The 14,565-nt window shown below is 28.3% G+C and overlaps 1 protein-coding gene across 1 annotated transcript; it reads left to right on the top strand.

Annotated features, from left to right (window-relative positions):
* Positions 1-3,314: 3,314 nt before the first annotated feature.
* Positions 3,315-4,324, top strand: OCT59_008723 (uncharacterized protein; the record flags this gene model as incomplete). Its single annotated transcript, XM_066142711.1, has 3 exons — positions 3,315-3,484; positions 3,984-4,021; positions 4,155-4,324. 3 exons carry the CDS (start codon positions 3,315-3,317, stop codon positions 4,322-4,324), a joined length of 378 nt encoding a protein of 125 aa, XP_065999567.1.
* Between the last annotated feature and the right edge of the window lie 10,241 nt (positions 4,325-14,565).

The raw sequence follows: 14,565 nt of genomic DNA, 5'->3' as shown, positions 1-14,565 counted from the left end.
TCTACGTTCTACGTAAAATGAAACTTCTGAAAAAAAGGTCACAGTCACGATCATGAAATTAAATTTTTTAAAGGATAGCATTCGAATGCCTTCCTTACGGTAATTAATTAATAAAAAAAAGGTATAGCATTTGAATGCCTTCCTTACGGTAATTAATTAATAAAAAAAAGGTCACAGTCACGAAATTTATTGGATAACAATTACAAGAAATTTTTTAAACAAACCTCTGACCTATCAAGATCGATGCTTTCGTGTCACTGCAAAGGATCATTGGCAAATATTACACATAACTAAAAATATATTAAATATCACACGTTATTTTACCAATCGAAGAGCATTATATACACGTGTTTTAATTAAATTTTTCGGTACACACAGCTAAAAATATCACATGTCATTTTACCAATCAAGCATTATATACATGTGTTTTAATTAAATTTTTCGGAAAGATTGTCTTTATAAATTAAATTTTCTATTCAAGGGAACTATAGAAAAATACTTTTGTTGATTCGGTTTCTTCGTAACGTATTTGAGTTTAACAGCTCTGCATAGTATTCTATAGACTGCTAATAATAAATCACACCCTTTCTGAAAGAACTCAACTTTCCATAGCTCTGTATTTGACACTTCCGATTCTATAAAACTATATTTAAATCGAGTAGCTGAAGTAGTGGCAGGCTTGTACCATTTGACGTATGCCAGAAGGTGTGTCCTTAGTCCTTCAGGAAACCTAATTGTATGTTTAAAGTAATATTGAACTTCGCCTGGATATATATCAGTTGATTCATTGTTACTTGCGCAAGTATAGTCACATTGTTTTTATGCCGACTTATTATCATAGATCTGAATATTTCTGTACCAATTTGCAGTCTTGCATGTTGATTCATATGCAAATCCATAAATCCTAACACGTTTTCCTTTTCCTTCTCATATAATATTGCGTACCATTCACATAGGAATTCTCGCAATTCTGAAGGCATAATAACATCGATATATATATGATGGCTTAAGCAATTGACCAGGTATTGGTTCAGTACCATATATTTTGAAAAGCATATATCTTATAAGTAGAAAATGTTGTAGCTCTTCTCTTTCTGCTGTGAGTGCTAAACTTCCTACAGCTTTTTTTGGCATAAAAAGGTAAAGAGATTCTTCCAGAAGACCAGATAACCATCTACATGATAAATGATAATCTACAAAAGTGTTTTTAAGAACGATTCTCATCAGTTCAGGTTCTATTTGCCGGTTACTGTTAGGATATGAACCTGAATAAAGTTGAAAATGATTTTTTTAATGTAAAATATTTTACTATTGTATACTTTAAGCCAAAAATAAAAAATCTCACCTATATATCCATTAAGTCTCTCAAATGGAAAAAGCCAAAAATTATATATAGGACCGTAATCACGGCAATAATCAGGGATATGAAGAGCAAGATGGATATTACTTGTTATGAATTCAGGACCATATGTATTTTCTATGAGATAAGCCATATCTTTTAATCTTTCTTGCGCCTCTTTTAAATCATCCTCTGTAATAAATCTTGCCACTAAAAGATTGCATGTCCGAACGAAATGTCCTAAAATTTTTCTATCATTATCACCTAGCATATCCCACAAGATAGTTGTAGAATAAATCATAATAAAAGTTTTCCATTGATCAGCAGTTAGGTTGGAAAAAACATTGTTTCCAATTGCAATTTTAGAAGAAATCCGACTAATGTCAGGAGGTAAGTTAACATGATCCATTCTATTTTATGCAGTTTGAAGTTGCTCCATATTCAATTTATTTTGGTTTATAAAAATGGATTTTATTATCCATTTTGCAACACCAAGGAAAAGACAATGCATAGGGTCTACTACAGCAAATCGTATAGGATCCATATATGGTAAGCATAGCAACTCAGACCATCGTACACCAAGTTCTTTAAAATGTGCTTCTCTAGAAGGCTTTGAGAAGCACCGCAACCATTCATGAGCATATTGCCTATGTAATAAAGGATTTGCAGGTCTTGTTACTCATTTATTATAGTCTCATAATGGGTTTTTTTATATTCTCTACTATATGTACTACATTTTTTATATCTATGACATTTCATTACTGCAGATTTATGGATAAACAGCTTTCGAGTGGCAGGTATGTCTGATGATCCAACAATTAATGCAACTTTTATATCTAAACCATCAGGCCACCTATGAGTCTTTGGTACTCTCCAGCCCTTCCAAAGTTCTAAAAACTCATCTACAATAGGAGCTAGATAATGATTGATGCGTTCTAACCCTGCCTCTTTTGGTCCTGATAAGAAACCCAAATATATAATATTTTCGGGCTTATTCCTTTCTGACCTTGGAAGATTGCAAATAGACACATAAATAGCACCAGTACTATGCTGCGTGTAGGAGAATGGTTGGAACTAATCAAGATTAATAAGAAGGCCTAAATGAGTGACTGCGGTTTCTGTTGTAAAAAAGCTGCTACCATCAAATGGAAAATTTTGCCATACTCTGCCATCATAGATATCTGAATAGATGGTAGAGTTATTATTTCTTTGAGCCCCTGATAGCTGTAGTATTTCTTCAAATCCAGGCCTTTGGTAAAGCATGCTCAACTGCTAACGAATACTTGGTTTTAAATAGAGCATATGAGATACAGCAATTATTCCATTTTTATTTTTCTTAAGAGTTAAGAGTGGATTATTACATTTATTGCGACATTTTAATATTGGATTATCTGCGAATTCCTCATGTAAACAATTCATCACAGCAACATTTCCTTCCTTCTGATATGCAATAATATCTTTAGCGCTGTGTAATTTATGACAACTTGTACACACAGCCATACACATTTTTGGTTGAATGATTCCTAATAGTTTCTTTGCTTTATATATTGAGGTAGGGAATCCTTCAAATTGTGATTTATTAATGCGTATAAGAAGAATATGTAAAAATTTAATTAATGCTTCAAGTGCAATATCGGAAAGTCGATATCTTTGCTGAAATTTAAATACCCATAGAATAATCTCGGTATTTATGGAATCATCCAAATTTCCTAATTCAAAAACTTTTTCATCGCTATCAATTATAGGAGATGCAAACAAACCTTCTCCCTTCTGATCTATATCATAAATATGATGTTCCTCATCATCATCACCACCACTATTGTTTTTAGGGGAACTTTCTTCCTCTTGATCTATGTTATTAATATCATCATCATACTCCATTTCCCAAATATTATCATCATACTCATTATTATTTTCATTGTTAGGTTCTGGATCATGAAAATATGAGGATTTAGACTTTGATGCATCATTTACCATGTTATCTAATGTAGTATCTGGTTGTAGATTTTTTGGTGTAACTAAATATGACAACATAATGGGACTTAAAAATGCATTTGGTATACTTGAATCGGCTGAGTTTTCAATAGGCGATATTTGCTGGTTGTCATCTCTTTTGCGTTTCTTAGTTGAGCTGGCTCCTGCAAGGTTTTTTTCAACTAAGATAACATAAGGTTTGTTTTGTTTTCTTGCTGCAATTGCATTTATTTGATTTCTTCTTGAATCATCATCATTTGATCTCCACAAATTTTATCTCTTGTATGTTTCTCTTGTGCACGAAGATCAACTTCTGCGCCTTTACAAAGAACACAATGACATGGATATACCTACTTCTTTTTGGGCTTTATTAAATCAGTTATAGAGTTTTTGGTATTATTATTATTACTCATTTTTTTGCTAATTATGTGTTATTAAAAATGGCTAATTATTTAAAGAGAGAAACGCGAGTTAAAAGAAATCGATATAATTACTTTTTTAGTCATATGCGCTTTTAAGATCTTGCTTATTTTTTAACACGCACTCTAAAAGATCTTGTTAATTGTACAAACGTGCTTTAAAAGTTTTTGCTAATCACACGAACGCGCTTTAAAGATCTTGCATTTATTTTTTACACGTTTTATGTGATCACATTTTTTTATTTAAAAAGGGTACGTCTTTTTTGGGAGGAAGAAATACTTTTATCAAGTACAAAACATAGTCAAACCTATATAACAATCAAATAAGTGCCAGGTAAAAAAACATTTTATATATGCGCTAAATATAACAGCTATTAGTTAAGTCATTTTATGTAAAAACTTTTTATTCCTATATAAATTAGTAGGATCGATAGTAATGGCAAAAAAGAACGTGCACAGAAATACAACCAGCGGAACTGATTCTTCATCATCTGATGATGATGAATTTGTAAGCTCATCATCATCTTTCGAAGAAGAGTCTGCAAGTTCATCATCTTCAGAAAAAGTTGTTGAGTATTTAGACTCAAGATAAAGACTTAAAGTAAGTATTTATATATCACAGGTTGAAAAGTGAAAAATCAGGCATCAATCAGTCACCAATCGGTCACCAATCAGGTACCTGATTGGTGACTGATTGGTAACCGATTAATGCCTGATTTTTCACTTTTCGACCTGTGTATTTATTTGTTAGAATAAATATTTTTTTTATTATTAGGCGATACAAAGTGGTAAAAATGGTTTTCATAGTCCGGCCGGATTAGTTTTGTTAAGTCTTAAAAAAAAATTTTTTATATTATTACTATGCCGGGTGAGAATTTTTTAAAAATTGAAAAAAAATTTTGCATATAAAATTTTAGAAAAAAAAAATTAAAAGCCGGGTTGCCGGGTTGTTGATGAAATTTTTATATTATGAAAACCATAAAATCAAGTTTATATGGCCTTAGTGTATTTATTTGTTTTTACATATATTTTATAGAAAGAGGTGTTTATTTGGGTCGATTTTGACTTAAAAGACATATTTGAAATAGATATTAAGATTACTTAGGCAGAACAGAAAGACGAGATAGTTACGAAGCTACTTCCAGCACTTCGCAAACTGGTTGATAAAAGATATAAAGTAACAAATAAAGAACTATTAGATATGCTTTATGGACGTTGGCACTCCCGCCATCGAGAATATAATATTAGAATCCAAGGCGAAGAAAAAATAAAGAATAATAAAAGAAGAACTGCGAAAAACTCAAAGATGCAGGATGTAATAAGTAGCAAAAAAAAGGAATAATAATTAGATAACAATAATTAGATAACTAATAATATTTTTTTTTACATTTGTAATGTTATTATAGAAAAAGAAAAGAAGAGTTGTTGTAGCGAATTATCTTATTTAAAACAATGACAATTATATTAATAGGTATCCTAAAAAAGATTTAATTAATATATTGAAAGAAACGGGATACCATTCAGAAGAATGGGAAGAGACAGACCCCAAGGGCGAATGGCCAGTCACAATACTGGCGGTAGTTAAAAAAATTAAAGAACCACTTGATCCTTGCGATGATCCAGACAAAATAGACATTAATAATCCGGAGTTGTGGCTGGAAAAAGAGTTAATTGTAAAAGAAGCGGTCAAAACTAAAACAACGTCTATATATATATATGATAAATGGTGGCGCTCCCCAGAAGTATGTATATTACATTATTTTACTAATTTTTAATGTGTATATAAATATCACACACATTTATCAAAAACGGATATTATTATTAATTTAATTTATAATTTCTTTATTTATTTTATATTTTAAGCTTCGTCTTTTATTACATAAAAGAATCGATCCAACGGTCAATTTGTTAAGAACGAAACAAACAACTTTAAAGTACAAAAGGATTGATGGTAATATACAAGAAACTGGCGTGTCACCTAATGGAGCACCTAGTTGGTGTCTAAATAAAGCAGCACTTGAAAGGCTTAATCGCTCGACTGAAGTACCAATTTATGACTGAGATTCTGAAAATGATAGTTATAATGGGGATGATGATGATGATTACAACAATCCTCCTGATATTGATAACAACAACAATAACAGGGTAGAAAGTTCCAAAAAACATAAGAGAAAGAAAAGAAAATATCATAAAAAAGAATCAAAAAAACGTAAATCAAAAAAATCAAAATGATATATTTTTTTTTGATTTATAATAGTGACATATATTATCTAATATTTTAAGGGGTGGGAAGAAATGTAAAAAACTAACGTATGTCACTACCCTTATAAAGAAATAAATTTTCTGAATAAATATTATATAAAATTTTAGCTCAAAAGATATAAAAAACAAATAGAAAAAACACTTGCAATGTATATTCATTTTTGGTTGGGATCATTAGGAAGATTTTTTGCTTTAAATTTATATTCTTAAGATTATTTCACCCTGATTGTACTTCATAGGCAAAAAAATTTGTTTGATTATTTGATTTCTAAGTTTCTTTTGCTCGTTTCGTTCGTGTTGAATTCGTGTTTCGTGCTCAATTCTAAATTCATCAGTAAGTTAAATCAATGCATTAAAAAAGCACTGTAAAATTCGTAATAATCATTGCCATCAAAGCACTGGTTATTTAGCACAATAGGCATTAAACTGCACACTGATTATTTGAGTAATCGGTAACAATATCAAGCTAGCGTGACTTTTTATTTTAGTTTGGCTTCTTTTCTTAGCGCGATTCATCTTTATTAGTAAATCGCATTTTTTGGGCACATGTATTTATACCAAAAAAGGAAAGCCCTAGACAATGCGCCCATACACTTGATGTTTTTCTGTTTATTTGCAAAAATACATGCTTTTACTATTATCAACATATATATAGCTACCGTAAGCCATTAGAAGAAGAATAAGTTACATCACAACCTTTTCAGTTTTTGATTTTTCTTCTGGTTTTTTTAAGGACTAACTAAGCCTTTTCATAATTTCACGCATATAGTAAAATAGGTATATACACATATTTTCATTTTAGAATAAAAAATATGTCACCATATGGATTAATCATATGATTTTTCGGTACATGTAAGGACTTTAGGTTTTATTTGAAAAAGATTCAAAATTATAAGTTACATAGATTTGTCATACATATATATATAGTTTATTTTTCCCTTCTATTTTTTCTAGAGCTCCGAATGAGTCAAGTCGGGTCAGATAATTGACTTGACCTGACCCAAGGCAAGTCATAAATTTGGTGACCCGACCCAAATATCACAAGTCAATTCGGATACGTGACCCAACCCATTAACCTGATATATTTTGGGTCAAAAAAACGTTTCTTTTACAATTATTTTATGGAAAAGTACGTTTTGGCACTTTTTATTACGCCAAAACGTATTTTTTTTGTTTCTTCTAATGAAAAACATCAGGTTTGACGTTTTTTAATTAAAGAAACGTTTTCTTTTGTTTCTTTTAATAAAAAATGTCAAATCCGACATTTTTTTAATTAAAGAAACATTTTTTTTGTTTCTTTTAATAAAAAAACGTCAAACCCGACGTTTTTTAATTAAAGAAACATTTTTTTATTTCTTTTAATAAAAAAATGTCAAACCTGACGTTTTTTAATTAAAGAAACATTTTTTTGTTTCTTTTAATAAAAAAACGTCAAACCTGACGTTTTTTAATTAAAGAAACATTTTTTTGTTTCTTTTAATAAAAAAACGTCAAACCCGACATTTTTTAATTAAGAAACATTTTTTTTTGTTTCTTTTAATAAAAAACGTCAAACCTGATGTTTTTTAATTAAAGAAACATTTTTTTTTGTTTCTTTTAATAAAAAATGTCAAACCCGACATTTTTTAATTAAAGAAACATTTTTTTTTTGTTTCTTTTAATAAAAAACGTCAAACCCGACGTTTTTTAATTAAAGAAAAATTTTTTTTGTTTCTTTTAATAAAAAATGTCAAACCTGACGTTTTTTAATTAAAGAAACATTTTTTTTATTTCTTTTAATGAAAAAATGTCAAACCTGACGTTTTTTAATTGAAGAAACATTTTTTTGTTTCTTTTAATGAAAAAATGTTAAACCCAACATTTTTTAATTAAAGAAACATTTTTTTTGTTTCTTTTAATAAAAAACGTCAGGTTTGACGTTTTTTAATAAAAAAAACATTTTTTTTTTTGTTTCTTTAATCGAACCTGACGTTTTTAATAAAAAAAGACATTTTTGTAATTATTTTTAATGAAAAAACGTCAGATTCAGGTCAGTTTGGCATTTTTTTATATATATAAAATGCTGAAACGTCTTATTTTTGACCAAAATATGTCGGGTCAATGGGTTGGATCGGGTACCTGACTGTGACTGACCCGACCTGAGGTTGGGTCATTAAATCTGCTACCCGACCTGAATTTTTTGGGTCAACCCATCAGGTTACCCGATCTGTCAGGTCAAATTCAGAGCTCTAATTTTTCCTTCCTTCAAAAGAAGCAAACTTATTTATTTCCTTCCTTCATAGGAGACTACCTTATTTCTTCTTAGAAATATTCTGGATTTTTCATTTAAACAAACTTAAGAAGAATGGGAGTTAAGTAAAAAAAATAAATAGTACGTGTAAATCATTTAATTTTATAGTAATTCTAATTATATTATTATTTAAAGGTTTGGTTTTATACATTTTTAAGGACAAAACAGATAGAGATATATTTTATAATTATGTAAAAGATAAAAAATTTTAATAGGACCACGAAACAAAATATTAAATTTTAATCAAGCTTTTAAAGTAAGAATTATTCATGAAAGAGATGATTTCATGATGATGATGTAAGTTATTTTATAATTTTTAATGTTTATTGTGTTAATTAATATTATTTTGATTAGGGAGTGACAAACGCTTATAAATCCGCCATCGCCATTGCAATCAAATCCATCACAGTCACCACTATATATAACATTTTTGAATTAAGGTTAAATTAAAATTACCATATTTTGCAGTAAGTAAGCACCCCCCGAAAGTAAGCACCCCTGGCCAGAATTATGGCGATTTTGGCCAAAATTATGAGGATCTTGGCCAGCATCAAGTGCAAAAATGGTGTGCTTATATACCGCAAAATACGGTATTTTATTGACATATATATTTAGAGTTTTATTTAATAGTTAACATTTTTTCTTAATCAAGTGACAAGTTAGTAATTTATTAGTTTATCTTCAATTAATTGGTGTTGACAGAAATACAATTGAAGCCCATTTGACGCAGACCATATAAATGTTAAATTCAGTTACAACCACAAGTTCATTGAAACTGAGGGTAAATGTTTACAAAGGAATTTAATTAGTCTGGAGCGTAGCGAAGGATTCTACCGTAGTGGTATAAAATTTCCCGTTGTTCTTTAAGTCGAAGTTTAATTGGTTCTTATATTACACGTAATTATCTCGATCGGTTAATTGAGATGTGATGATTTACCTGTATACTGATAAGCTCTAGCGTCACGTTATCACATTGATAATCAAAACAAATAAGTTGTACAAAGAAAAAAAAAGCTATTTCGGTAGGTTTTTCTTTTCTTTTTTTTCTTTAATTTTTTTTTTATTTTAATGAATAGTTCTTAACGTTCCTTTTTTTTTCTTTTTACAGAAGTAATAAGACTGGAAAGCCTGAGTTAGAAAAAAAACAGAAGTTAGTTTTATTTGGAGAATTCACTAGTGTTAGCTAGAAGCGTACTTTTTTTGTTTTTTATGTTCTGGCGAGGACTTTTGGAGGTAAGTTAGAAATGATTTCGCTATTACTTACAAGAAACGTACTGACTTTAAGAAAAGCACTAACATTTTTTTTAATTTATGCAGGTTCCATATTTTTGAACTCCTTTAAAACGCGGTAAGCTATTGTTTTTGAGTGAAATTTTGAAATTGAATTTAAGAAATGTGCTGACTCCTTTTTTTGATTTTGATTTTGTAGGTTACAGCTTTTAGGATAATGATGGTATGTTAATTTTTTTGAGTTGAAGTTTCAGAATTTACTTTAAGACATTTCTTTTTTTGACTTTTGTAGATTCCAGACTTCATTTTTTGGCGAACGATATGTAAGTTTCGATATTTCAGAACTTCTTATAGGAAGCGTTTTACTAACATTTCCTTTTTTTTTGTAAGTTTTGGCCTTCTATCCTTGGGTGACAGATAGCATTATGGTAAGTTTCAATATTTTGAAACTTTAAAGCTTTATATTTTATTAAAGAACTGCATATTTATTAAAGAATTGCTTTATTAATGTTTCAATTTTTTTTATAGATCCCGGAATTCTGAATTTTGAACCTGGGTAAGTTTTGAATGTATTTTTGGAATCTTCTAAGAAATGATTTTGTTAACAGTTTGTTTATTTTCTCTATAACAAATAGATTCTGGCCTCTGGTGATTGATAATGGATACCAAATTACATTTTTTTTTATAGATCTTGGGTGTCAGAATCAAAGTTTCTTTGCAAATTTACTTTTGGAGAACGGTTTTAGATACTGATCACGTGGCTTATCGCTCTGGACTTACCATTTCCCTAGTATTATTTCAAAAAATGAAGAGTAAAAAATTTCTATCAACTTCCTAAAAGGTAAGCTTTTTTTAATTTTAAGAAAATTAATAATAAATTTTTATATATTTAATATATACTTAATAATTTTCCTAAAACAGTTTCGATCCCGATAAGATGCAAAAATTAAATTGTTTTAAAGTGGTATTCGCTAGAAAAATTAAAACTACCTATAATGAAAAATGACTATTAATTTTTACATTTTAAAAAATATTTTTTTAATAAATAAATATTATATTTAATTTGATTCCATATACAATGAACTGCTAAAATACTATGATAAATATCATAAAATCCTGTATTAAACGATAATTGTCATTGATATATTATTATATATTAAATTAGGTGTGTAGATACAATGACCATCATTAATATATTATATATTTTATACATGTCGAATACTGACATACGGATATTTATCGGATACATTTCTGACATGTATTTGGTACCTATCAGCACTGACTGGTATCTATCCGATATTTATTATAGAAAGAATATCGGTTATCTGATAAGTGTATCATATATGTCCGATATTCTACAGCATGATATGTATGTGAAATGTGTGCAATATCTATAATATATATCCCTGAATTTACGCATAAACACCACACGTATCAAATACCCGATATGTATGTATACATTGTATATCACCCTCCTTTCTTGTACATATCGGGCACATATTGCACATCCGATATGTACCCGATAATCTCGATTTTGACCAGTGTTTAAAACTTACCATTTTGAATTCCATACTAAAAGATTTACACAAAAAGAAAAAAATTGTTAAAACGGTTCCTAGAAAAAATTAAAGAAAGGTATGTTCAAATGAACATTTTGAAACTAACCGCTTCTAAAATTCCAAAGTCAACCAGATTCCTAAAGAAAAAAAAATGAAAGTTGTTAGATTTTGAAATGAAAAAGAAAAACAATAAAGAAAAAAACTTTTCTCACTGAAATTCTCACACGTCCAAATACTCCAAAGAACTAGCCATTTACAAAAAAAACAAAAAATGTTATTAGCCATTTCTTTAAAAAAAATACATTTTTTTTAGTTTTTTACCTAAAGAGTTCAACCGAAATCTAAAAAAAATAAATGAAACGTTAGCAACATTTCTTTAAAAAAAAGTATATTTTTTAAAGTTTAGAAACTTACCAAAACTTTACTTTACAGGCGAAGGCAATGAATATACAACCTACCCTTTCACTAATATTTTTTATAGTGCTTTATGCTTTGTCCAGATCGTGAGATAATTTTGCTACCCATGCCTATACTTTATATGGTGATATAGGTGATGAGTGATGATACAGACCCCACTTTTCAATACTTTTTGGATTGGATTTTCTCTAACTATCCAGTTATAGAATACACCTGATACATTCAACAATATTTTGAAGAGTTTGCTTATTCAATTACTAAGAAGCTAACCTGATATTCAAAAATGAAACTTACAATGAAACTTACTTAAATTTCAAAGTTTTGAAGTTGAAACTTATCTAGATCGATACTTATAGAATAAGGAAAAAATGAAATTAAAAAAAGAATTTTAATAAAGATTTGAAACGAAACTTAAACTACTTACCTAATCAGAACCAGAATGGTGAATTGAAGTTGATATCTACAAAATAAGACAGAAAAAAAATTTTTTTTAAAAAAAAGATTGAAGTTTATTCTGATAAGTTTTGATATATCAAAACTTACTGTTACCGATCTAAGAATCACAGGTCAAAAAGTGAAAAATCAGGCATCAATCAGGCACCAATCGGTCACCAAACAGGTACCTGATTGGTGACCGATTAGTGACTGATTGGTATTTTCGCCAAATACCAATCAGGCAGTTTGCTAACTTTTGATCCAGTGATCAGAAAAGAATGAAATATAGCTCATTGGAATCGTCTCAGCAAGACGAATCTAATGGTAGTAAAATCGTATTTCTAGGATTAATAGTTAATAAAAAATTAAATAAAATATAAATGATACATTTTTATTTTTATATTTTACTTAATTTCTCATCAAGTATTAATCCTAGAAATGAGATTTTACTACCATTAGATTCGTCATATTGAGACGATTCCAATGAGCTATATTTCATTCTTTTCTGATCACTGGATCAAAAGTTAGCAAACTGCCCTCGATTGCGATCGTATTTGGTAAAATGCCAATCAGTCACCAATCAGGCACCAATCAGCTACCTGATTGGTGACCAATTGGTGCCTGATTTTTCACTTTTTGACCTGTGAATTAAAGCCAATCTAGAGATTGAAGCTAATACCTACAACAAAAAAAGATATTTTTTTAAAAAATGGTTTAAGTAAGATTTTGAAGCTTTCGCTTCAAAACTTACCAAACCAAAGTCCAACCCAGATCATGAAATTAAAGACAACTGATTGAATTTTCCACGTTTAAGAGATTTGAAAATAACTCCTCTTTACTGAATTTTTCGCGCATTTAAATATTCTGAACTGGCTGTTTAAGAGACCGAAAAACAACCTAAAAAAAGGAAAAGAAGGACTGTTATTACCAACTTGTTAAAATAGAAAATTAAAACAAAAAAAAAATGACTTACTAAAATCTATATTGAAGAACTGTCCACCACCAAGAACCTAAAGAAGGTAAATTGAAGTCAAAAATAAGTATTAAAAAAAAATTTTAGAAGTTACAAAGTAAAACTTATCGTTTACATCAAGCCAAAAGTTCTATATAAAAAAATAAATAAATAAAGAGAAACGTTAGAAACGTTCCTAAAAAAAAAAAAATTTTTTTTAAAAAAGGTTTAAAGCAAACACTTTAAAACTTACCATTTTGTTTGTTTTCCAAAGCTGAATATTAAAATCCAAGCTATCTACAAAAAAGAATCTGTCTAGGTGGTGTCCAGAGAGCCAAAACTTAAAAAAAAAGAAAATTGAAATATTCATTAAATTAAAACAAAAATGAAAAAAATTTAAAGTTTACCTTTGAAATGGAAGATCGGAATATATATGTTCGACTTTCTTAACCTAAAAAAAAAAAAATCAAAACGTTAGTAACATTTTGCAAATTTTTTTATTTTTCTTTTTTTTTGAAATTGAATCCAAAAATATACCTACCTATGAAAAATAAAAAATTTTCAAAATCTTACTTTCGAAATGCCATTCAGGTTTTTTTTAGTAAAAGTTTCAAATTTTTTGTTTTGAAACTTACCTGAAGACTTGATATTCGTAAAAAAAAGAAATAAAAAGAGTTTCCTTTTTTTTAATAAAATTTTGAAATTTCTTCTTTCGAAACTTACCTAGGAAGTTGGTTTTCATATCGAAGCCAAATTCCTAAATTTTTTTAATAAAAAAAAATTGTTTCATAACAAAAGATCATGAAATTTGCAAATCAAAAAGTAACATTTAGTATAATGTTTCCTTTAAAAAAATCTGACAAAAATGTTCATTTTATTTCATCCAAAGACCAGTAGAAGTAAAAAAGAAAAGATTATCAATCTGATCATCTGATTTAAATCAAATAAAAATCTGCAAATCATAAATTAATAGTTTTGGCAGATGAAATATTTGATAAAATGTTTTCTAAAGAGAAAATAACATTTTAAAGGAAAAACTTTGAAATAATTGTATAAGTTGAAAACTTTGAATATGCTTTATTTAAACTTTTCGTCTGCTAATATAATTGTTATAATTATTGGAGAAATTCAGAAAAATCACATGAGTCAAAATTAAGCAATTAGTGAATATTATGGTAAATTTTAATTTCAGATCACGGTTAAGAAAAATTCACTTAAAAATTGAGATCATGTTATCTTTAATAGATAGTTAGACACAATTTTGTTAATGTTCAGTAAATAATGTTTGATAATGGTGCATTTTTTTAGTAAATGATATAATTTTTTGCAAAATGTTACATCTTCTCTAGTAAATATCAACAAATTGCAAAAAAATGTAATATTTTATTTAAAAAAACAACATTCTAATGAAAAATGTAACATTTGACCAAAAAAATATGAAATTTGTTAAAAAATGTAACATTTGATAAAAAAATATGGAATTTTCATAAAAATACATTATTTGCCAGAAATCGGAATATTTGATAAAAAAAAAGTAAAATTTGATTTTAATTGATAATGTTATAGTAATTTTATGAAATAAAAAAAAGCAAAATTTAATTTTTAATTGACAATATTATAACAATGTTATAAAATGTTGTTACAATGATATTATATTGGTGGCAAATGCAAAATTTTCATAAAAAATG

This window comes from Rhizophagus irregularis, chromosome 16 (assembly GCF_026210795.1).
Source record: "Rhizophagus irregularis chromosome 16, complete sequence".
In the NCBI taxonomy this organism is placed as follows: Eukaryota; Fungi; Glomeromycota; class Glomeromycetes; order Glomerales; family Glomeraceae; genus Rhizophagus; species Rhizophagus irregularis.
The sequence above is the reverse complement of the archived record's forward strand: the minus strand, read 5'-3'. Positions and strand labels throughout refer to the sequence as shown.